A 26298-nucleotide genomic window follows, 5' to 3' on the forward strand; every position below is an offset into this window, starting at 1 on the left:
GAGGGAATAATTCTCATAATTTAATATTTTATAAGATGTCTACTCTATAATGACATTCTTTTTATGAATAATTACAAAAAAGGTGACATATCAAACGACAATTAAAAGGTGAGAAGACAAGAAGCTTATCATTTAAAACTCATCTAAACATTAAATAGCTTGGAATCGGCTATTTTCAATGTTATATTTTTGGATTCACCTCTTCAAAAAAAGAGTAATGTTATCTTGGAAGTAGATGACTTCTGAAAAATTGTTGACAATTGTAATACAGCCAAACACTACATACAGTTCCTTCACTATGCAGATGACACCCAAGTATCTTTATGCACAAGTCCATCTAAGACAGTTAAATTACAAATTTATAAAACATCTGTAGCATCTGTCTGTAGATGGGGTTGTTTGTATTTGATGTAGCACAGACTGCAGAAATACCCATTTTTATGTCACCTACTGACTTCTAAACTTTGCATTTTGAAGCCTAAACATTTGCAATTTGGCAGCTAACATTTTATTTTTTGGAGTGATCATATTTAGACAAGAGTTATGAATAATTTTACTAAGTTCTGAATAATTTGTTAGCAAACCACATCTACCATACTAAGCACCATATTAGTCAAACTAAGTAGCAGCATTTCACTCAGCAGCGCTGGGAGGCAGACTTGTTGGACAGTATGTCAGATTATTCCATAAAAATGATGCAGAAAGTACCACCACCACCAGCACAGTGAAGGGGTCCAGTTCCAAACTATAACTTTAAACCTTAACATTACCCATATGGATAAGTTATTAAGAAAACTAGCCCATTATACAATTGCTATGATGGGAGAAATAAGCCAGAAAAAAACAAGAACAAAAACAATTTAAAAGAAGAAACATTTGCACCTGGATGTAAACATGTTATTTTCATCTCTAAATTTCTATATTTTAAAATAAGAGTCTATCTCTATTAACTCCAATGGAGGCAGCTTCAAGTGGTAACTAGAAGAACTGCAGCTTTGAGTACTTGTATGCTAGCTTAATCTTTCAGCCCTGCAGGTTGTTGCTTATACACTGAAGCCCCTCTCGTGCACTGAAATGTCCTTGGCTTTATCCATGAGCACACAATTTAAAAAACAGTTAAGAACTAGACAGTATTTCAGTCCGTCACATTAGGTTTACACTAAACTTCATTACCTGTGTGCTGCTCCAGGTGAACAAAACAGGAGGCAGAGGGCGGAGCTGGACCAAACCATCTGCTGTCACCACATGGAGGAGGGGAGATGTGGTTTTATGTCAGGGGTGAGGGAACTCCAGGCCTCAAGGGCCGGTGCCCTGCAGGTTTTAGATGTGTCCTTGAGCCAACACAGTTGATTTAAAGGCTAAATTACCTCCTCGACATGTCTTGAAGTTCTCCAGAGGCCCGAAAATGAACTGGACATTTGATTCAGATGTGTTGACCCAGGGTGATATTTAAAACCTGCAGGACACCGGCACTTGAGGCCTGGAGTTGCCCACCCCTGCTTTATGTACTGAGTTTAGTTATTGGCCCATTTCAGTGCTGAACAGCTCACCTGTAAGTCTCCTTCTTCTCCCATTGTGCTCCATAGTCTCTCACTTTCTGGTAGAGCATATCATGTTGTGAAATCTTCCATTTTCGACAAATAAAACCTATTTTTCGACATAAAATAGGTTTTATTTATTACACTAGTGGTCTTTAAACTGAGGGTCATACAGCCCCTACAGGTGGGGGAGAGTAAATATAGAATTAAGAATGAAGTTCAATGAATCCGACTTCTGTGGGGAAAATAAAAGTTTGCAGAATGACTTGTTTTGGCTGCTCTGCATGCTCTTCTTCACTACATCCATGCATAATGTTTGCGGTCTTCCTCTTTTCCTCCTGCCCTGTCCCTCCTCTTGCTCGACGTCCTGTCTTTTTGTCAGTGCCACTATGTCCAAACCATTTATCACAGCAGGTCTCTCTACCACCTTGTAAACCTCTGCTCCACTCTTGCTGCCACCCTTCTGTAACAAATTGCTCCAGACACTTGTCTCCACCTACTCCACCCTGTCTGTGCTCTCTTCTTCCCCACTCTCATGCACTGTCAATTGCTTTGGATGCTTGATATATTTTAAACTATCTCGAGCCGATCCATGATGGCCACTCCAATCATGAATGAGTTTGAGAAGCAGACCTCTAAATTTCAGAAGAAAGGAAAACTTTCTTAGGTAAGGTAATGGAATATTAAAACTCTGGGTGTACGTACGCTTGCCTCAATGATCCATTAAAATCAATCATGGTCTACTTCTAATGACTTCAGTGATCACTGATTTGTCTGATTTGAAGATGTTTTTTTATGTGTAATTATTTTATTTAGGCTTATTGAAGCTGATTGCTTCAGTAAATTGCAGCCAAACTGTGTCATCCATTTACTCTCACAAGGGACACGGCGTTAAACTGGTTCGACTTTGACTTGGGGGTGACAATCATCACTCGGACAAACTTTGATCTATTTTCCTTTTGTTATCCAAATTTATTCCAGATCATCACAGAGCTCTTCTTACTCTGAATTACAGATATGGCGCACAATATCTATCTGCCAACAGAGTGCAGCTTGTGACCTGTGTGAATATAAAATGACACTTTGCATCTGTTGAGCTTCAAGTGTCAAATCAAATATCTGAAAACGCTTTTAGAAGCTCAGCCTGACTGTAACTGATCACACACACGAGTCGAGCAGCTGCTAAATATACCTTTAAGTCGGTGTGCCCTCCACTCAATAACGTGTTGATCCTGGAGACCAACATAGAAAAAAAGGACTAAATGTTTTATTCAGTTCAGTTAAGTTAGTGTCTGAGGTCATAAACTGCGCTTCATTCAAAGTTTTAAGAATTTTCCTGGACTGACTGAACTTCAGTTCTTGAATTCTAACAGTTGTCAAACAGGGCTGTCAGCTGTCTGCCAACCGGACTTTTGCACAACACAACTGATGGTCTCAACCTCATTAAGAAGGCAAGAAATACCACAAATGAGGCACAAAGCACAGATGTGAAGTGAAACCATCTCAGGTGACTTCATCATGAAGCTGACAGAGACGTTCAAGGGTTTGCAGCGCTGGTAACACAACAAAGGGCGGCTACTTTCAGGAATCTAAAATATAAAACATATTAAGACTTATTTAGTAGGATTTTTTTTGTTTGCTCCGTACTTTTGCATGTGTTCGTTCATAGTTTTGATGCCTTCAGTAAGAATCTACAATTTAAATATTCATGAAAACAAAAGTTTGTGTCCAAACTTTTGGTAGTATATTTGTTTGTATTAGGGTCCCGGTACTCAGGTTTCACCTCTCAGTCCAAAATACACACTTATTAGGTTAATTTAGGTTCTCGAACTTTTTCACAGAGACCCCACAACGTTTCAGTGTTATGAGGCAAAATCTTGTGTCTGAGGAGGAGCCCAAATCTTTGAGGATATTTGTTCACATTAAGTTTCTTAACTCTACTTTCAACCACAACTGCGTGCCAAGTCCTGTACGCTGAACCTAATTCTATCCCATCAAACCTAAACCCTGAAACAGACACAAATTTTAAGAAAATGTTTTTACTCTGATCAGTTTTTCACTTAGTCTTTGGTTTAGACTTATGGCAGAATATCCTTATAGCTGTCCTCGTTTCCAAACTGTAACTTTATGACTGTGATCAGAGTCTTGTTGTCCTCCTGTGGTCATGTGATGTGTTTAAGAAACATCTAAGAAAAGTAAAGCAGGCTACAGTCCATGTTAAAGGAGATTCAATCCGACGATATTTAACGAAACACACCAGATCTTCAACCAGCAGGACATCAAATTTTCTTTCAAATCCTCTGCTGTACTGCATGCACTGTGGCCATGAAAGCAGCAGGTCTGTTGATCATTATAAATATTCACTGAGGCCTGAACGGCTCAAACACAGTCTGAACTTCCAGGAAGCAGCTGACAAGAAATACTGGAGGCTTAAAAAAAGTCAGCGCTTGGATCTATGGAGAAAGCTGAGCCAGCGGGATGGTGGGAAGGCTCGGCCGTGCGGCTCAAACCAGTTTCTAATGCCAAACGCCCATTTAGACCAACAGCTGCCTTTTTAAGTGTGAAGAGGAGGTGAAGATGCGGCACCAAGTTTAGCCACGAGAAAGAAAAAGAATCGACACAAAGTTTGATCTGAATATAATCGTCCTGATGAAGGGCTCTGTCGGAGTTTCTGTCAGTTTATTGAAGGTTGTGACTGAAACAGAACAAACACATGCAGCAGATCTTAAACCACTGATTGAGGTGGTAACACTTTAACTTACAGGGTCTGCTTTCAGATCACTTCCAGGAAACATTCCTCAAATTTTATTTGAAAAATGAAATGTATGCTTCTGAAAAACCTCCGACTCCTTTAGAATCAGAATCAGAAAGTTTTGACGTTTTCCATTTTACTAAGAGCCTGAATTTGATTTTTTCCATTGGGAGAAACAATTTATTCTATTTTTTACAGGAAAGATCGAGTGAAACGTTTCACTGCATCAAAAAACCCACGAGTGATTCTATATTAATGATATTAAAGTATATGGCCATAAAGTTCAAATTCTTCTTCAAATGGAGGAAAAAAAAAAGTTAGCCTCACTCATAAAATAGACGACAGAAGCTTTCATAAGAACTTAAACCCACAATGAACAAAATGTTCTTTAACAGAAGTAAAAAAATTACTGTAAAAAAGAAAAACTCCAGATAAATTGTAGGTGATTAAATAAAACACTTTCATCCATCACCACAAACAGTTTGTTTTACATATTAATATTTAGGGGATCGCTTCTTAACCTGTGTCAACAGAGCGGTCACAATATGGTTGAATTCAAAACAGAAAATATTTTTCCTTCTGTGACGTCACTCAGACACGCAGCCTTTGAGATTTGGAGACTAACCGCAATTACAGTGCGTTTAAAGGAGAAAAGGCTTCAAAATAGTCCAAGTGGAAATGTGGCAAAATGAGATGTTTATTTTTTTTAAAGAAAGAACAAAATAATGCATTAAAATATCAAAATCGTGATTTTAAAAAAAGTGCCATTAATTGCAGAATAAACCTCATGAGAATTAAAACGAAAACAAAACCCGAGTAAAGACGTGAAGTGACGCTCGTACATGAGAACTATCAGAAATCGACCCACAGCCAAACGGTAAACTGAGGTGAAAGCTGCGTCCACTTTCCCCCAACAAAAACCAAGAAACCAGAAGTTCCACATAAACAAGAAAAATAATGATTAAACCTTTTCAGAAAAAAACCTGCTCGTGTTTTTATAGAGGGATAAGGTGGTGACTCTGATCCATCCTCAAAGATAAAAGCACTTTTTCTTTCAAGCAAAGAAAAAAAAATGGTTTCATGATCAGCTGATCATCAGCCCTCCTCCCATCACTAATTTCCTCTTTTTTAAGCCTATAAAAACCTGACATATCAAACCCTTTTGCACCACACGGGGTCTTACTGTTGTTGAAATCATCCATGTTTATTGTGACACGTCATTAAAGACACAACAACAAAAATCTGATCACGCCACACAAGCAGAACAGACACAGGTGCCTTTTCTTTTCTTTACTTAACATTTTGTAATGAATAACCGAAAGTGGAGCATCAAACAGCTCCAAAATTTAAAGTGTGTGTTCAGCACACGGCTAACAGTGACGGAAGAGTTCAGGCAAACCAGAAGAAGAAACCAGAGGAGACACCGGAGTCTTGTTTTGCTCGTAATAAGTGATCTTTGCTGCAGCTCCAAACATTCATATTCACAAGAGTCTCGATGGAAGTTACAGTTTAAGAAAGAAGGAAATCTGACGGCACAGCCATCCTTTGGACTTTTTTTAACCATGATTTTAACCCAGAATGTGCAGAGAGGACAAAATGCTTTTATTTTGGAATGAAGATGGTCTTTTCCTGCAGGGAACAGGATTCATTGTTTGGATTTACTTTGCTCCACAAATGTTAATCAGGGAATGTCCTCAGAAGAAAACAGTTTATGGAAAGTGAAGGAAAAGGTCAGCTGTTTAAAGGACAACAAAACCCCAAAGCTGGCCTTTAAACAGCAAAGTGGACAGAAGAGAGAAAAACAGAAACACTTCAGAGGCGTAAACAGTGACACAGGAAGTCTGACAGTAAACCGACATTCTTATGTTGGAGCTCAGTCTGATTAACCAATCACAGCCATCGGTGATGTCAGCTGGCCCAAAAGTCGGTGACATCACATCGCAGAGGTGGAAGCAGAGGCAGCAGACAGTTTGCTGAGGACGGTGATGAAGATGAAAGAAGCCGGGAACCGTCGATGTCCTCCTCAGTCTGATTTCTTGTCGCTCTTCGCCTGCAGATAAAAAACATAAAAACAGCTGATCGCCATGACAACATGCAGCCAAACCATGTCAAACCGTGTTGTCCGTGTCGGGTAAAGACAGACATCACAAACAAATTCATGACGAGCATCATCACAGAGCGTTAGTTCTTTAAGCTGATACGGCGTGTTTCAGATCTGCGATTAAATCAGAGTGTAATTTGTGACTAAATTTAATGTGAAAATATGAAAACAATGTTGCAGGAGTCTGATCCTTTATTTAAAACTGTCTCTTATTAGGACGTATAAATATAACGTCATGTTAGATCGTCAGCTCAGCCTGAACTGGATCCAGAACACGAGCAGCTGAAACTCGAGACTAAATCACGTGATTTTACATATATGTTACACAAATCTGCTGTCAGAGTTTGTGCGGTATATGATTTAAGCTGGACGAGCTGCTGTAACTGTAACTGATCTCACACACACGCTAAATATCGCTGTGCCCTCCGCTCAGTGTATCCTGGATAATCCTCGTTTTCACACTTAGAAAGACCAATGTTAAAGAAAAGTGGACTAAGTATTTTATTTATGGCCTCCAGTGAGTGACTGAGCTCATCAACTCATCAGTAAATGTTTACAGAGGTCAGGGCGGAGGGCCATCTCTCCCATTAACCTCTACAGGACCAGAAACCTCTCTTTTGCAACCTCAGGTATCGCCCCCTGGTGGATAACAGAAGTGAATGCATGTTTAAGCAATGACTAAACAAGGGCCGTCAGGGGGCTCTGTGCCTTGGTTCCTGCGTGCTTTTGCCTGTTTTTTAAATTCTTGTTTTGGAGATTTTAGTGTGTGTGTGTGTGTTACCAGGAGTTTGCTGTGCTCGTCCAGCAGTCTGTCGTACTCCACCGTCAGGTTCGCGGACTGTGTCTTCATGGCACGAACGTCGTTGTCCGACTTCTGCAGAGCTGTGAAACAAACAGATTTCTCATTTTCACTCAGATCTCATCTTCTCTGTCTCAGTCTTCCTCCTTTAACTTCTTCTCCTCCTCATCTCTTGTGGATTTTACCTACTGACTGCATTTCCTCCACCTTACCTTTCTTGGTGGCTTCCAGCTCCTCCTTCAGGCTCTTCACCTCCTCCTTCAGAGTCTTGTTCTCCTCCTGTGGTCCTGGTCCTTTCTTCCCAGCCTCCGGCAGCTCAAGACCAGCCTCACGCAGTTTCTAGAAAAACAAATAAATATTTTTTAAAAAAAGGAGCCCTTTAACATCTGCCAGGTGTTTGCTCTAATTCACAAAACTATTTAAATTCTGGTCCAGAGACCTGAAAGAAGCCTAATGCATATTTGAAATCTTTCCGTTTGACACAGATAACTCCAAACTTTTGACCCAGTTTGAGTCCAGAGAACCGTTACAGCAACACACCGGCTGTGCACCGCTGCTTCATACCACAACTGTGCTCATTGGTCCATACCTGACCTTTTCATTCATCAGGAGCTCGGTCATGGCTGAAGGTTTTGGCAGTGACACATATTTTGTGTTTCCTGCTTCGCAGCCTGCATTTAAGGGCTGACCACAGATTCTTGACCACTTTAAAAACTTCTGAAATGCTGACTAACGGAGATTTTGGGAGAACAAGTGAATTTGGAGTTTGTTAGAAAGTAGCGCTTGACTCTTATGAGCCAGACGTTGACTTAATTTAACACTGCCAACAAAAAACAAAACAAAACAAATAACAGCAGCTGAAATCTTAACGACCCGTCTGCAGCAAACTGCATTTTCTCCAAACTAGGGATGGGCGGTATAAACGATATATGGTAGAAACGATATAAATTTGGCCAACGGTAGAGATTTTGACTATACCGCTCTACCACGAGTTGATGGTGTCATCAAGCTGCGCTTGTTATGGTCGAAAGCATTGCAGCGGCTAAAAACAACATCATCTGCAAATCATGCCGGCGACAGTAATAGCAAAGAGGCAAAGCAGTTCTGGAATACAGGGAAAGCAAAAACTGCGCTTCCTCCACATCCGTACCATTGATTCATTAATGCTGAAATCTATCACAGCTGCTCTATTCCCATGTTGTTGCAGTATACTAATAACTAACCTCGTACTGTGGATGGATTATCTCAGTTGTTCTCCTAACTGAAGTTTGGCCCGTGTATAGCATCCTGCCATGCGATTGCATTTGTCCCTGACCACCAGAGACCCTCACGTTAACTTTTATTGCATGGGAAAAAGTTAGTGTTCATCCTTCAGCTTCACTGTGCTAATGTTATGCTAACGTAGCTGTTTTGCTAGCGATCACGTAGCACATCATTATATACCAGCTAGCCCAACTTCAGTAACCCTACAAACGTCACTGCTGTTTAGTTTTCTGTCTTCATTTATGTTGGAAGTGACAGCAGAGCTGTACGTTTTAATTTTTTCAGAAATCTCTCAGTCAGAACATGCTATATCATGTTTAGGTGGAAGCTAGCGAGCTAACTTCCTGCTAACTTCTAACGCCGTTAAATTTAATAAATTCTGTTTTCACGGATGCCTGGATGTTAAACTTCATAGTTCAATTCAATTCAATTCAATTTTATTTATATAGCGTCAAATCACAACGAAAGTCGCCTCAAGGCGCTTCATAGATACAGAGAAAAACCCAACAATCATATGACCCCCTATGAGCAAGCACTTTGGCGACAGTGGGAAGGAAAAACTCCCTTTTAACAGGAAGAAACCTCTGGCAGAACCAGGCTCAGGGAGGGGCGGCCATCTGCTGCGACCGGTTGGGGTGAGAGAAGGAAGACAGGATAAAGACATGCTGTGGAAGAGAGACAGAGGTTAATAACAGATATGATTCAATGCAGAGAGGTCTATTAATACATAGTGAGTGAGAAAGGTGACTGGAAAGGAAAAACTCAATGCATCATGGGAATCCCCCGGCAGCCTACGTCTATTGCAGCATAACTAAGGGAGGATTCAGGGTCACCTGGTCCAGCCCTAACTATATGCTTTAGCAAAAAGGAAAGTTTTAAGCCTAATCTTAAAAGTAGAGATAGTGTCTGTCTCCCGAATCCAAACTGGAAGCTGGTTCCACAGAAGAGGGGCCTGAAAACTGAAGGCTCTGCCTCCCATTCTACTTTTAAATACTCTAGGAACAACAAGTAGGCCTGCAGAGCGAGAGCGAAGTGCTCTAATAGGGTGATATGGTACTACAAGGTCATTAAGATAAGATGGGGCCTGATTATTTAAGACCTTGTATGTGAGGAGCAGGATTTTGAATTCAATTCTGGACTTAACAGGAAGCCAATGAAGGGAAGCCAAAACAGGAGAAATATGCTCTCTCCTTCTAGTCCCTGTCAGTACTCTTGCTGCAGCATTTTGGATTAGCTGAAGGCTTTTCAGGGAGTTTTTTGGACATCCTGATAATAATGAATTACAGTCGTCCAGCCTGGAAGTAATAAATGCATGAACTAGTTTTTCAGCGTCACTCTGAGACAGGATATTTCTAATTTTAGAGATGTTGCGCAAATGGAAGAAAGCAGTCTTACATATTTGTTTAATATGTGCGTTGAAGGACATGTCCTGGTCAAAAATGACTCCAAGGTTCCTCACAGCGTTACTGGAGGCCAAGGTAATGCCATCCAGAGTATGAATCTGGTTAGATACCATATTTCTAAGATTTTCAGGGCCGAGTACAATAACCTCAGTTTTATCTGAATTAAGAAGCAGAAAGTTAGCGGCCATCCAGGTCTTTATGTCTTTAAGACATTCCTGCAGTTTAACTCATTGGTGTGTGTTATCTGGCTTCATGGACAGATAGAGCTGGGTGTCATCGGCATAGCAGTGGAAATGTATGCTATGTCTTCTAATGATGCTGCCTAAGGGAAGCATGTATAATGTAAACAGAACTGGTCCTAGCACTGAACCCTGTGGAACTCCATAATTAACCTCAGTGTGTGAAGAGGACTCTCCATTTACATGCACAAATTGGAGTCTATTAGATAGATATGATACAAACCACTGCAGTGCAGTACCTGTAATACCTACAGCATGTTCTAATCGCTCTAATAGGATATTATGGTCAACAGTATCGAACGCTGCACTGAGGTCTAGCAGGACAAGCACAGAGATGAGTCCACTGTCAGAGGCCATAAGAAGATCATTTGTAACCTTCACTAAAGCTGTTTCTGTGCTGTGATGAGCTCTGAAACCTGACTGAAACTCTTCAAATAAACCATTCCTCTGCAGATGATCTGTTAGCTGTTTGACAACTACTCTTTCAAGGATGTTTGATATGAAAGGAAGGTTGGAGATTGGCCTATAATTAGCTAAGACTGCTGGGTCTAGAGATGGCTTTTTGAGTAAAGGTTTAACTACAGCCAGCTTGAAGGCCTGTGGTACATAGCCGATTATTAGAGATAGGTTGATCATATTTAAGATCGAAGAATTAATTAATGGCAGGACTTCTTTGAGCAGTTTTGTAGGAATGGGGTCTAAAAGACACGTTGATGGTTTGGAGGAAGTAATTATTGAAGTTAACTCAGAAAGATCAATTGGAGAAAAAGAGTCTAACTTAACATCAATGGTACTAAGAGTAGCTGTAGATAATATTACATCTGTGGGATGATTACTGGTAATTTTTTCTCTAATGATAAAAATTTTATTTGTGAAGAAGTTCATGAAGTCATTACTAGTTAACGTTAAAGGGATGGTTGGCTCAAAAGAGCTCTGACTGTTTGTCAGCCTGGCTACAGTGCTGAAGAGAAACCTGGGGTTGTTCTTATTTTCTTCAATCAGTGATGAATAGTAAGATGTTCTGGCTTTGCGGAGGGCTTTCTTATAAAGCAGCAAACTATTTCTCCAGGCTAAATGATGATCCTCTAAATTTGTGACACGCCATTTCCTCTCCAGATTACGAGTCATCTGCTTTAGGGTACGTGTTTGAGAATTATACCACGGAGTCAGGTACTTCTGATTAGAGACTTTAGTTTTCACTGGAGCTACAGTATCCAGAGTCGTACGTAGTGAGGAGGTGAAATTATTAACAAGATAATCGACCTCTGTTGGGGTAGCGTTCAGATAGCTGCTCTGCTCTGTGTTGGTACAGGGCATTGAAGATGATAACAGTGGGTGGATTATATTCTTAAACTTAGTTACAGCGCTTTCAGAAAGACATCTACTTTGATAAAATCTACTCTCCACCGCTGTGTAATCAATTATTGTAAATGTAAATGTTATCAGGAAATGATCAGACAGGAGAGGGTTTTCAGGAAACACTGTTAAATGTTCAGTTTCTATGCCATATGTTAAAACAAGATCTAGAGTGTGATTAAAGTGGTGGGTGGGTTCTTTTACATTTTGAGAGAAGCCAATTGAGTCTAATAACAGACTAAATGCCATGTTGAGGCTGTCATTTTTAGCATCTACATGGATGTTAAAATCACCCACAATAATTATTTTATTTGAGCTCAGAACTAAATTAGATATAAAGTCTGAGAAATCAGACAAACTCTGTGTAAGGCCCAGGTGGACGATAGATGATAACAAGTAAGACTGGTTTCTGAGTTTCACAGCTGGGGTGGACAATGTTAAGCATCAGGCTTTCAAATGAATTAAAAGTCTGTCTTGGTCTTTCATTAATTAATAGGCTGGTGTGAAAAATTGCTGCCACACCGCCCCCTCGGCCTGTGCTTCGAGGTTTCTGGTAGTTAGAATGACTCGGGGGTGTTGATTCATTTAAACTAACATAATCATCCTGCTGTAACCAGGTTTCTGTAAGGCAGAGTAAATCAATTTGTTGATCAATTATTAAGTCATGTACTAACAGAGACTTGGAGGAGAGAGACCTAATATTTAATAATCCACATTTCACTGTTTTACTCTTTGGTTCAGATGTGGATACTGTACTGTTCTTTCTTTTTGATTGTTTATGTTTAAGTTGTTTGTTGCTGGTTTTTAGTTTGTTTTTTGTCTTTTTGGAAGCTGACACAGTCTCTATGGAGATGGGTTTTTAGGGGGGTAGCAGGAGGAGAGAAGCTGCAGAGAGGCGTGTAAGACTGCAACTCTGCTTCCTGGTCCCAACTCTGGATAGTCATATTTTGGGGGATTTAATAAATTTGTCCATATTTCTAGAAATGAGAGCTGCTCCATCCAAAGTGGGATGGATGCAGTCTCTCCTAACAAGACCAGGTTTCCTCCAGAAGGTTTGCCAATTATCTATGAAGCCCACATCGTTTCTGGGACACCACTCAGACAGCCAGCAATTTAAGGAGAACATGCGGCTAAACATGTCACTCCTGGTCTGATTGGGGAGGGGACCAGAGAAAACTACAGAGTCCGACATTGTTTTAGCAAAGTTGCACATCGATTCAATATTGATTTTAGTGACCTCCGATTGGTGTAACCGGGTGTCATTACTGCCGACGTGAATTATGATTTTACTGAATTTACGTTTACCCTTAGCCAGCAGTTTTAAATTTCCTTCAATGTCGCCTGCTCTGGCCCCTGGAAGACAATTGACTATGGTTGCCGGTGTCTCTAGCTTCACATGTCTGAGAACAGAATCACCAATTACCAGAGTTTGACCCCCGGCGGGTGTGTCACCGAGTGGGGAAAAACGGTTAGACACATGAACGGGTTGGTGGTGTACCTGGGGCTTCTGTTTAGGACTATGCTTCCTCCTCACCGTGACCCAGCCGCCCTCTTTCCCCAGCTGCTTGGGGTCTGCCGGGGAACAGCTAGCGGGGCCTACGCTATCTTCGGCTGCACCAGCTACAGGGGCCTGGCTAGCTACGGGTGAATGAAGGGTGCGAAGCCGAGTCTCCAATTCAGTAATCCTGGCCTCCAGAGCTGCAAATATGCTACATTTGTTACAGATATCATTACTGCTAAAGGAGGCCGAGGAGTAACTAAACATCTGACACAATGAGCAAGAAAGTGCAGGAGGGACAGGTGAAGTAGCCATGGTGCTAACGAGTCGGCTACGAGCTAAGCTAAGCTAGCGAAACAGTACAGAGACAGTGAGTGAATACTTTGGCTATAAATTAGGTAGTGAGTACACAGAAAGTGTGCTTCGGATGAAGCACGTGAAGATTATACTATGAAAGAAGAATGTATTTAAAAGTTGTTAATTAAATTGCTAAGCAAATAAGCTACTCAGAAACACCACTGTGTTTGAGCAGGAACAGGAAGTGATACTCTACCGCAGAGCGAGCGAACACCAAGTGACAGCGACAGTTACACCTGGTAAAACAGCAACGCTGATGATTTTATTAAAGATGAAAGAATTTAGACCGTTTTTAACTCTCAGTGATGCCGCAGAGTTCGTTTGACTTTGGGACCTGAAGCGGAGTTTTGGACCTAGTTTTGGATTACTCCGCAAGCCTCCTGACTATGGTAGCCGTAACGCTCCAGCAATCCATCAAGCGGTGCGCCTTCATAGCTTACCAAAGTCGTACTAAATATTTTGTGATAGATTTCTGTGCACCGTGTACCACATAAAATCGGTTCGAGGTCAGTAAGCACAACCAGAATTCCTACATAAGGCATACTGTCGATTTTTCAGAAAATTAAAGGATTTTAAGTGCCCCTTATAGTGTGTAAAATATGTTATACAGAAGAAAAGAATATATTGCGATATATATCGTTACTGCACATGCTTCAAATTATACCGTGATATGCATTTTAGGCCATATCGCCCAGCCCTACTCCAAACTACTCAAGAACAAGAATTCATGCAGGGTGACGTGAGGAAAATCAGCGTTCGTGCTCGTTTAAACATTTTCAAATTTGATTCACGCTGCATTATGAAACCATAACTGTGTGTGTGTGTGTGTGTGTGTGTGAGACCAAAGTGGTGGTGACATCTTCAGTTTCCATTTCTGCTGAGGGAGGAACTGGAGTCATGAGGATTACTGGATTTATTTCATTTCATAATTCATTCGATTAGTTTTGTAATTTTTTTTTTTTTTTAAAGCAGACGGTGGAAAATCTTCCTGTGACTCGCTGTAAGCTGGAAACAGACAGAACCTAATTGAGAAATATTCAGAGCATCAATAAGTTTGTCAGACCGATGCGTTGGCGTATTCACTCAGTGTGACGGAGTTAAACAGCTGCTGAGCTTTAGTCCTTTAACTGACGAGGCCATAAAACCTGGTTTCACTGCTCTGAACTGAACCCGACGGCACGAGGTCATCAGACCGACGCACCAAAGATCACAGAGCAGCGAGCGGTCGAGTCACAAACTATAAATTTACAGTAAAAGTGAAACACGAGCAGCTTTTTTAAAATGTAGAAACAGATGTAAAAATAAAAAGGCAAGCATTATAGGAGGTTAACAAGGTTATTACAGTGAACTAAACTAGCTGTGACAAAACATTTTAGTTTTAAAAAATACACTTTTGAAAAAATTCTAACTGTATCATTATTATTGTTATTATTATAATTATTGTAGGGTCTTGACCTTACAGTATAAAGCGCTTTGAGGCAACTGATTTGATGCCATTATAAATCTAATTGAACTGATTTAGTTTTGTGCCCTTCAATTAAATTAATTTCCTCTCTTGTAATTTTGCTAGTAAGTATTTTTGAGTCATTGACATGACACAGCTTGAGTAAGTTTAGGGTCAAACAGTGCTGTATCTATCCAGCAGAGCTTTATGTCACAACATCACTGTAAGGAAATACAGTGTTTTCCAGAAGTCTTGAGCCACCTCCCCATTTCTTTATAATCTGCTTCAAAGGAGACAGACAATCTTGTAATATTTTAAAGTGCTATTAGGCAAAGCTCTCCTGGCTTTCTCAAGACCTTTCACATTATAGTCTCGGGAAATTGGCTTTTTTCATTCATTTGTGTCCTTACAATAAATATCAATGTGAAAACTGGAAAAAAGTAGAGGACAAAATAAGAAGTGACAAACCTAAAAGACAATGAACTATACAGAGCAGATGGAGAGGAGCTGGAAGTCTTAAAGAAACAGAAAAAAACGCCTCATCTGAAACTGTCTCAGTAGATGGACGCTTTCAGGAAGCTGTTCTTAGGAAAGGGGAAACCAGGAGAGAAGGGAGAGGTACTCCAAATTACACAAGCATTGAACTGAGAGTCAGCAAAAACACATCTTATGGAGTGACGAGTCACATTTTACATTTTTGCTCATCAATATGTACAGAGGCGAGGGGTGCAACAGTGAGCGTCTGCAAGTCTCTGAATGGCAAATCTTCCTTTTTCAGCCTCACAATGATCCCAAACAAAGCACAGGGATATTAAAAAACACACAATAAACACCATCAGGCAGGGACTGGCCTCCCCAGAGCCTGAACTTCAACATTATTGAAGCAGTGTGGGATCACTCTGACAGCGAACACAGCAGCCACCAGCGCCCAAAGAAGTGCTTTGAATGTTTTTCGGGGCGGCTGTGACACATCGACAGCTACATTTATTGGCAGCTAATCAGCTTGTTGCTTATTCTTTCACTCACTGCCTGTGGGAACAGCCCTTTCTCTCCTGTATTCGGGTACAGCACATTAACATTGAGGCTGCTGGCAGGAGTGTGTTACAGCCCTCCTCTGTGTGTCTGTGCCAGGCTTTGCCCTCATAGATTATCTCTACAAGAATGTGACCTCCTGCAGCTCCTCTCAGCTCAGGACTCCCTCTAAAAAAATTCTGTCAGTGGGAAAGGATAAAAGCTTTTAATCTGCTGCCACAAACAAAAGCAGGAATGCAACACTCTGAGGACTTTTGGCAATTTCTTCCTCTCGTGTTTGATAAACACCGACCTTGAACTCTTTGCTGAGTTAATTCTTTGTCTACACCAAACCAAAGACAAAATAACTCAAAATAGGTTTCTTTTTTTAAAGAAAATCCTGCCTGCTTCGTGGACCCACAGGAAAAAAAAAAAGATCTTACAGAGCAAATAAATTATCTCAGATCTGCAATTTCGACATTAGTTAGTAGTTAGAAGTCCCTCTGTGTAATTACATGGAGCAGAGCAGGTGCCCAGGATCATCTTACTGGCCTTTACAGTCACACACACACACACACACACACACACACACTCTTGTTTTGATATCTTAGTGAGGACATCTCATTGATGCTTTCCTTAGTCGCTTACCCTAACCACCAACCTAAACCTAAGCCTGACCTACCCAACCTAATTGTAACCCTGTCACTAAAACCACATTGAGTTTCAAAAAATGCCAAGCACTTTTGTCCTCATAAGTGAACGTTGGTCCCCACAAGTAACGCAACATTACAGCTTTCAGTCCTCACAAAGACATCTAAACAGACACACACACACACACACACACACACCTCCCTCAGTGTAAACTGTGACCTGTGTAACTGTGTTTGCAGTAAAGTGACTCCACCCTGACAAATCAGTGAGTGCTGCACGACCACTTGCGTCTTACTGTAACACCACGTGTACGTTTGACCTTTGGGGCTGCACACACACGTTTCATACATAAAGTTACACAAACGCTGGGTCTTAAGAGAAGACTCCTTGGAGCAAAACATCCTAACAAAAAAACAAAAAACAAAAAAAAAAAAAAAGACGGCCACAGCTCGTTATGAAATCTGAGAATCTCCTGTGGCCTACTCAAACCTGTGAACACATGAGCATAACATCAAGTTTTTACTTATTAGTGTTGTCACCGATTCATTTAAACTTTTTTTGTATTACTGACTCTTAGATGAGTTTAAGATTTAAAAAAAAAGGCCAGAATCAAAGTATAACATATCATTTTTAAATATTATTGCTGTTTTATTGTTTTTAACATTATAAATGACTTCCCTAAGCCCATTACAACAGTACACTTTGGAAATGAAAATGAGATGAATTAGTTTTCACTCCGACGAGCATCTGACACTTTCTGATCACAGTCACTGAGAAAGAAGGCATAAAAGACAAAAGGCTTCAACATCAACACTCTGACTACAATTAGCAGAAGTGAGGCTTACAGCTGCTTGTGTCAATCACAGCAGTTTCACCACTTCCAACATGACGGTTTATTTAAAACAAACAAACAAACAAACAAACAAACAAACAAACAAATAGAGTTATGAAGGAAGAAACCTGTCCCCTTTGGCCAAAACTGCGTCTTAGCCGACTGTAGCACGTCTCTGTTTCTGCTGTAAAGCTGGACACTTTAGTATAGGGCTGTATGGGGAGGACTTACTTACTTCTACAGCCTGCCTCGAGTGGTCATTTACGGAACTGCAGTCATTGCCATAAAGAACATTTATGCTCAATGAGGGCAATTCTCAGCCCACGTCATATATTTAAAAACTCAATAATTTACATTGGAATACTTTTTTTAAAAAATCTTAAAATATGTATTTTCTCTTATTTTACTATTACCTATTGCACAGCTGCCAGAAAGCTGAACTTTGCCTCTCTGGTTGATGAGATCAATCAGCGTGTTGTTGGGAAACATTCAAGGGAGTTTATAAAATCCTTGTTGAGTCACTGAGAAAAATTCCCGCTGCCGCCAAATATTCCTGAAATGTCGAACGTGTAAACACATTCATGGAAGCCAAACCCAGAGCTGAAGTGGGGTTTGATGAAATAAGGTCAGGACCCTTTACCACAGTTTACACACTGCCATAGTTTCAACCTTGGGAACGTTGCTTTGGATGGACAGTTTGTCCGTTCCTCACCTTGGGACACGGTCAATGAAACAATGTCAAACATGGATCCTGTGTGTGTGTGTGCGTGGGGGGGGATACGAAGCACAACACAGTATGAGCACGAACAGCCACCTGGTAAACTCCTATTATCAATCATCGAGGTTTCTGCCAGAAAACCTAATAGAACCAGCTACTGTGATAGCGAACCAGGATGGGATTCAATTTAATAATGCACAAAGTGAGCTAGCACCCCTATCTGTCCAGAACTAACAAACTCCTGTCTAAACCCAACCCTGCACCACTCCACTATTTCAAAACTCAGATTTAGTCTTTCAAAGACTTTTCAAGAATTAAAACAATATTAAAACGATGTGAATATAGCACTTTAACCAGACAGCTGGTTTACCCTTTGCTTTAAATGCTTAACAGCTACAACTTCAACTTGGTTACATCTTATTAAACTAAGACAAGAGTCAAATTCAATGTTAGCGATTAACATTTTTTGTTATTAGTCAGCTCTACTGTGTATCATCATGACTCAAGCAGGACACTCAGTGAGTGGCACATTTCTCTTTAACAAACAACATCTACAGCGTCTGTGCTGCAGACCTACTACATGCTAGTTAATCTGCAAGTGAAGCTGCAGTGAGCAGCTAACTCAGGGGTGGGGGAAGTCCAGGCCTCAAGGTTTTAGATCTCACCCCAGGTCAACACACCAGAATCAAATGATTAGTTCATTACCAGGCTTCTGGAGAACTTCAAGACATGTTGAGGAGGTCATTTAGCCATTTAAATCAGCTGTGTTGGATCAAGGACACATCTAAAACCTGCAGGACATCAGGACTTGAGGCCTGGAGTCCCCCCACCCCTGCACTAACTGAACAGTAGAAGGGACCACAGTTACTGTTAGCTGAGCACCCTCTAGTGTTCCTGTCTTGTAACTACATCTCAAACTAAACGTGTGATCAGAAATAAACGTCTGATAGAAAAGAGACACTGCAAAAATGCTAAAAACATTTTCAGGGTCAACATTTCTGTCTTAGCAGCAGTTTTAGCAAAGACTTCGATAACCTCAGCTGTTCTGGGGTCGGGGCACAGAGCCTTCCAGCTTGTCCTGGGCCACCTCCCGGCTGAACACGCCTAAAATGCCTCACTTAGTAGGCATCCTTGTCAGGTGACCAAGGAGCAGCAGATCTACTCTGAGCTCTTTACACTGAAGGCCAGCAGATGTTTTACTGAGAGAACCTGTATCCTGGGGCGATCGTGGCTCAAGAGTTGGGAGTTCGCCTTGTAATGCTACATCCACTGAGGTTGTGGCCCGAGAGACCTAAGGACACACTAGCAGGAAATAAATTCCATAATGCCTGCAGGGATACGTGTTGCCTTATTGTGAAGCAGGAAGGAGAAAACAAAAAATTCAGGTCTCATTTCTAAGATTTACAGCAGAAAATCTGCCATGTTGGTGCAGAAAAGCAAAGAGATTCGGTGCATGGTACAAATCGGCGTGATGACTCAACAAACTGAACTCTGAATGTGCTGAATCAATTTCCAGATGAAGGATGACGCTTCCAGTCATGAGCATGTGGTGTTTGCATCAAACAGGAGTGCAACTATAGAAACCGGCACAAAGAGGATGCACTAGAGCAAGAACACATTAAAACTAACATGCAGGATAAAATCGAACAGTCAGGGCCAGGATGGAAAATGGAAAAGCAGCTGGGATGAGCCAAACTGCAGCTTCTCAGCCGTATAAAACAATAACTGGCTCACAAGACAAAGTTTAAACTCCAAAGAAGAGAAGCAAACAGTCTCCTGCACAAAAATGCTCCACCGCAACCACTTCAAGAAACCCAGGAGTCATTTTTATTAAGTTATGGCTCTTGTGGGGTCTGCCTCTCAATCACACCGACCTAAAAATACTGCCTTTTCCCCTCTCTGAGCAGCACCCAAAATTTTTTAATTGTTGTAGTTGCTTTTAGAGTATCTTGCTCTATAAAATGTGCCTGGCATGCTGTGTTTGTTCTTCCAAAACTCAGGACTGAAACTCGGGAATCCGCTTCTTCCAGTCTGGAGTTTCTGCAGAACAGTGAAGCTGGATGGAGTTTTATTATGAAAAACATCTTTTCCAGAAACAGCCAATCCTCAACCACAGAACAGAACCATTTTTACCAAATATCACCATGACGGCAGTGTGACCCATGACCTCTGACGACTGGTTTTCGACCAGCAGAACTTGAAAAGCTCAAAACTCTGTGTGCGTGTTTTTTTTTCACCTCTTGCAACATCTCGTTGTCCTCCATGTATTTCTTGGCGGCATTGCTGGCGCCCTCCGCCTGCTTCTTGAAGGCTTCGTTGGAGGCCATGAGTGAAGCCTGCTGGGAGAGCAGAGTGGCCAGGCGACGCAGCAACCTGCAACAGACAAAACATCAGTGTGTGATCACACTAAACAGACTGCTTATCAGCCTCCTTTAATTTGATAAACATTTCAGCATCACCTGAAACTCATTAGTAAACATCCTGGAGAGTGGGCAGTACCCACAGGAGAACCATTAAATATCTTCCAAATGAACGAGCTTTGAATTTTGTGAATTCCAGCAATCGAGTATCCAAAACTAGTGATCAGTTTTACAAAACATCCCAAGATATTCCTGCTAAAGAGGGGCAGCAGATTCCAGGGGTTCATTTACATTTTCCACAGAAAAATTGCATAAATGTTGAATTACTTAAAAACAGAGTTGTCCAGACTCTGCTATTGAGCTAGCAGGCTATACCACACAGCGACATGACCGAACAGTGGACTCCGGTAAGTGCAAAGGAGGGGGGCTCTGTATGTATGTGAACAACAGCTGGCGTACCAACACAGTGATAACAGACCGTCACCGTTCACCGGACATTGAATATCTGACTGGTAAATGCAGGCCCATCTACCTACCTAGGGAGTTCACCGTTGTCATAATAACAGCTGTTTACATACCACCAGATGCTAATGCTAACTCGGCGATCGCACTCCTGCATACAAACATCAATAATAAACAGAGCATTTACCCTGACGCTGTACATATCGTAGCAGGGGACTTCAATCACGCTGACTTAAAAAGAGCAATCCCCAAATTCCACCAGCACGTCAAGTGTGCCACTAGGGGTGACAAGATTCTGGACAAAGTTTATTCCAACATCAAAATGGGCTACAGGGCCAGACCTTTGCCACATCTGGGTCAGTCTGACCACTTGTCACTGTTTCTAATCCCTGCATATGCCCCCCTCAAGAAAACTGCTCCTACCATCACAAAGAATATTACCATATGGCCAGAGGGTGCCTCTCAGCAGCTGCAGGACTGTTTTGACAGGACTAACTGGGATATCTTTGAACATCAGGACTTGGAAATGTTCACAGACAGTGTTCTCTGCTATATAAAACACTGCATAGACACTGTTACAGCAGTCAAATGGATCCGGGCTCATCCCAACCAAAAGCCCTGGATGACCCGGGAGGTCAGGCAGCTGCTGAAGGAGAGGAACATTGCGTTCAGGTCTAGCAACAGGGATCACTACACCACAGCCCGATCCAACCTGAAGAGAGGCATCAGAGAGGCGAAGGGGGACTATAGGAGGAGGATTGAGGACCATCTGAAGAGTAATACCAGCCGGCAGGTGTGGCAAGGCATCCAGCACCTAACCAACTATAAGATCAATCTCGGAGCTGCGGACGGTGACCTGGAGCTGGCAGAGGAGCTGAATATCTTCTTCGCCCGCTTTGAGACCAGGGTACCGGAGGTATTGGAGCCACAGCAGCAACACGCCACCCATAGCAGCACCACCCTCACCCTGGAAGAGCACGAGGTGAGGCGCATGCTGCAGGCTGTTAACCCGAGGAAGGCGGCGGGTCCTGATGGTGTGCCAGGTCGAATATTGAGGGATTGTGCAGAACAGCTGGCTGGGATCTTCACCAGGATCTTCAACAAATCCCTCGCACAGGCGACTGTCCCACTCTGCCTGAAGTCCTCCACCATAGTCCCCTTGCCTAAGAAGCCCCACATCACCGGCCTGAATGACTACAGACCGGTGGCACTCACCCCAGTGGTAATGAAATGCTTTGAGAAGCTGGTCCGCAGACACATCACAGCAGCCCTGCCCCGCAGCCTGGATCCACATCAGTTTGCCTACAGAGCAAACCGGTCCACGGAAGACGCTGTAGCCACAGCACTCCATGCTGCATTAACACACCTGGAAGAGCATGGTAGCTATGTGCGGATGCTCTTCGTGGATTACTGCTCAGCTTTTAACACCATCCTTCCACACAAACTGGTGGCCAAGCTACAAGACCTGGGGCTTCCATACAGCACCTGCATGTGGATCAATAGCTTCCTCTCAGGCCGTAGACAGAGAGTCAGAGTTGGCCATCACACATCCTCAGCCCTGAGTCTCAGCACTGGCCGATAAAAACCCTGAAAACTATACATTTCACACCTGAGCCTCAAGTCTCGCGGCCCGGTACCAAACGACTCACGGACCGGTACCGGTCCGAGGCCCGGGGGTTGGGGACCGCTGATTAAGAGGACCCGAGGGAAGCTCGGAAAGCTAAGCAGAAGTTATTTGGAGAGGAGAGTGACTGTTGCTGGTTGAAAAGAGAGGTAAAAAAAAACTTCAGTGGTGTGGAAACATTATGGGTTCGCGGAGTCAGACGTGGATCAAGTAGACATAGTGTGTAAACTTTGCTACGGTGTCGTAGCTGCACCACAGAGCAACACTGCAAAGTTCTCTAAACATAGATGTTTACATTTTTCATTTATTTTTTATATTGCAAACATTTGCACTGTTATCAGTATTTGCACACTATTTTATATTATTTTTTGACAATCTTTAAAGTCATTATTCAATACATTGTTATTGTTAAATAAATATCGTCAAATAATCGAGATCTCAATTTCAGTGAAAATAATCGTGATTATCATTTTTGCCATAATCGAGCAGCCCTAGGATCAGAGGTAGATCCATGTTCCCAGTAAAGAGGTCCGGGATTATGACATCACAAAGTCAGGAGTTGCTTCACGCATGGATACATGTATAGTAACACACTGTGACCCCTGACATTTCCCCGCGTGCTGTGTAAGGCGTTCGTGCTGTGTGTGGCGTCGACAGGCGCTGATGTAATTGTAGCTCACTGTGGGTGGAGGGCGGGGCAGGTACACTGAATATCTGCCCCCATTCATGTAAGTTGTGGGAGAGAATCACTGAGCTGCAGCTTTGGATTAAAGGAGCAGTCCAGAGTTTATTCTGAGTGGGATGGAAAGTTTCAGAGCACTTCTGCCAACATAGTTATCAGACAGAAAAATAAAATGAAAGTATGAACCGTGCGTTTCCTCTCAGCTCACATCAGACTCCAGACTCGGAGACTTTTGATGTGAAAATTGATGCTTTTAGTGCACATAAAGTAGGTTAACAAGCAGACAGTTTAGCATTTGATTTTAATTTTAAGTCTTCACAACAGTTTGCCTAGTTTCAGTGTTTTTGTTATGAATAACCTATTTGAATGAAACATTAAACACAGGAATGTAAAATCAGGCTTCTCCTGCAGAGATGAGTAACAGGACGCTGAAATTTGAAGCTGACTTCACTCTGTAAAAAACCTGCAGATGTGAAGCTTGCTCGGGGTAAATTTACCACCTCGGTGAGCAGTTACCTCGTGGCTGCTGGTTCACCATCATGTGAGGCTGAAGCCATGTGCCAGTTGTAAATATCTCATTGGTGATGCATTCAGGAACATTCTGACAAACAGCAGAAACCAGCAGGTTCTGTCTGTGCAGTTTGACTCACACTCAACCTGCAGCTATTTTCAGGGTGTAAAACTTCCCCAGCAACACACAGCGCTGATAAAATGTCAAATACACACTGACCAGTTTCTGTGAGCTGCAAAAGTGACCCAATACACATTCACTCTGATCGATTATGCCCAAAAAACAGTCTCACTATTATTTAGGGCTGCCACAAACGATTATTTGATAGTCGACTAGTCACTGATTATTTTTGCGATTAGTCAATTAATCAGATCATGCATCCATTGTACGTAAAACTACAGGTTATTGCACCAGCATGCATCTGCTCTTATATAACTATCATTAGCTTACAGCTTTAAGTGTTTAAGGTATGTGCTAACTAAAAATAAAGACAAGATGGTAGTTTATTAAATTTTAATTAAATGTGCAGATTGTTTCGGTGGAGTTTAATAAACTCAGCCGATTTACTCAGGAACAAATAAAATACTGAAAAAAACAAACAATAACATTTTTAAGTTATCTACGTGACTTATATATCATGTTTAACCTGAGTAGCGAAAGACGGCGGTGGGTTTGAAAATGATTTGCCGGGAATCCGCTGCTCTCACGGGCTCTAGTGAGCCTTGCCCCCGGCTAGCTATCGAGCTAGTGGGTAACAGACGTCTCCGAAAACGTCAGAGCGCTTTTGAAAATATGTGGTGTCTTGATAAACTGAACAGATATTTGAGGTTTACACAGCTACATTCTCGCCTGAAAACACGTTAAACGTTTATTTTGTGACCCAGAAAGAATAATAAGAGTAATATTAAAACTAACTAGCTGCTGCTATTGTTGTAAACTGAGCTGGGCCGCGCTATGAATTCTGGGACAGAGCTACTTCTTCTTCGGGGTTTAACGGCAGCTGGCATCCTTGTACATGCAGTGCTGCCATCTTCTGTTTCAGTCCGTTATTACACTTAAATCCTACTACTCATTCGTGCGTCTTTTGGGATCTTACAAAGCTTCAAACGACACGTCGACTATTAAATTAGTCGTCGACAATTTTGATAGTCGACGTAATCATGACTAGTCGACTAATCGTGGCAGCCCTACTATTATTATTGTGCTAAATATTGTAATTTCAGTTATTAATTCTTGACTTTTCAACAGAATTCAAATGAAATACAAATAACTGGGGACAGAACAGCTGGAAGAGGAGCTGGAGAGGTCATCTGGTAGAGAATTACACTCAAAACTAGCAGGTGATTTAAACCACAAAGGCTGTCTCTGCAAGGGCAACAGTTGGTTTCTGACAGATTCATACAGATCTGCAAAGTAGCCAAATGGAGACCAACAGCCTGGTCACATGGTGCTGAAAGGGGACCAAGGTGAGAGACTCAGCAGGACACATTCACTTAGACCAAAGAGTCTTTGTTTTGCTCAAGATGAATCACACTGGGTGACTCTGGGCATTTATGGTGAGGCAAATATGCACTACTGTAACAACGAGAGAAAACAAAATTTGCCTGAAAAGCTACACCTAGAAGTATGTTCTCCTTATTGATCTGTGCTGCTGTGTTAGCATAAGTAAGGCTGAAAAATATATTGTTAACTGTTAATAACACCACAACACAGCTCAGCGGATGGTGCAGAGTATTGTAAAGGTATCGGGACACGCAGGATGATACATTACTTCTTAAGTAGTTAATAAGCAATGTTTTACTTCTGCAAAGGCACCAAGTGATTGTTTTAGCAACATCACTGTTCATGGTTTAAAATTCCCTCACTGCTTTTTCCCCAGCCTTGAATGTTTACTATAACAACATGGAAAATGTTGAAAAAACAGTGCATTAGTCAGGAACAGTGGTGGATTATTCCACACATGTCGCTGGATGCCATATTTGTTGCAGCAGGAGGGTGTGCGTGTGTGTGTAGCTAGGTTTAAGTTTGGTGTCTTTAGCGGTTTAATAGATACATCAGGTTGTAAGTCTGATTTATCTTCTGCAACACCACAGCAGCCTGTTTGGATCGGTGTGTAAACTGCTTCAAGGTGACCAAAAGTGGAGTAGTTTACACGAGGAATAAAAGAGATTTCTCCATCTCAAGTGTCTCTAGGAGGAGCGACTGTCTGTTCCAAATATGGCTGTCAGTTACTTCACAGGCCTGAAATAATCTGACCAGGCAGCTGCCAGAGCTTCAGCCTTTCCACAGTCTTCTTCTTGGCTCAGGCTGGAAATTCTTGAGCTGGAGTTCCCGGTCACAGCGGCCTGGCAACGGAGGGCACGGTCTAAACTTCCTCCTGGCATCTGCTTTACAGCAGCTGTCGCATCACATGCTGCGCTGCCACGGTGAGTCACAGAGCAGCAGCTGCTGCACACCAAAAAGTACCCCAGAAGAGCAGCAACAAGAAGGACGTGCTGCTGCCCCCTGCAGGCGACCAGGGGGCACAGAACAACTCTGCAATCAAAACTGCACCAAACTGATCTGTCCTGATTTATTGTCACTTAGACCCACCAGCTGTAGGTCAACCAGGATCCGTCAGGGTCACATGACCACTGACTGCTCAACTAAATATTTAGAAAGATTCAAAATAAAATCTCACACAACACTCACGAGAAG

At 41.9% G+C, this 26298-nt stretch overlaps 1 protein-coding gene across 1 annotated transcript in view; it reads right to left on the reverse strand.

Annotated features, from left to right (window-relative positions):
• Window positions 1–5473: 5473 nt before the first annotated feature.
• Window positions 5474–26298, reverse strand: part of bcap31 (B cell receptor associated protein 31) — a 30417-nt gene continuing 9592 nt past the window's right edge. Inside the window, exons 5-8 of the mRNA XM_084916798.1 lie at window positions 20200–20335; window positions 7403–7529; window positions 7173–7273; window positions 5474–6340 (exon numbers count right to left, since the gene is read on the reverse strand). Coding sequence (XP_084772924.1) covers window positions 6314–6340; window positions 7173–7273; window positions 7403–7529; window positions 20200–20335 — 391 coding nt within the window. The 3' untranslated portion in view covers window positions 5474–6313. The remainder of the gene's footprint in view (window positions 6341–7172; window positions 7274–7402; window positions 7530–20199; window positions 20336–26298) is intronic.

Source organism: Perissodus microlepis, chromosome 20, assembly GCF_051167445.1.
Source record: "Perissodus microlepis isolate ML-2025 ecotype Zambia chromosome 20, ASM5116744v1, whole genome shotgun sequence".
In the NCBI taxonomy this organism is placed as follows: domain Eukaryota; kingdom Metazoa; phylum Chordata; class Actinopteri; order Cichliformes; family Cichlidae; genus Perissodus; species Perissodus microlepis.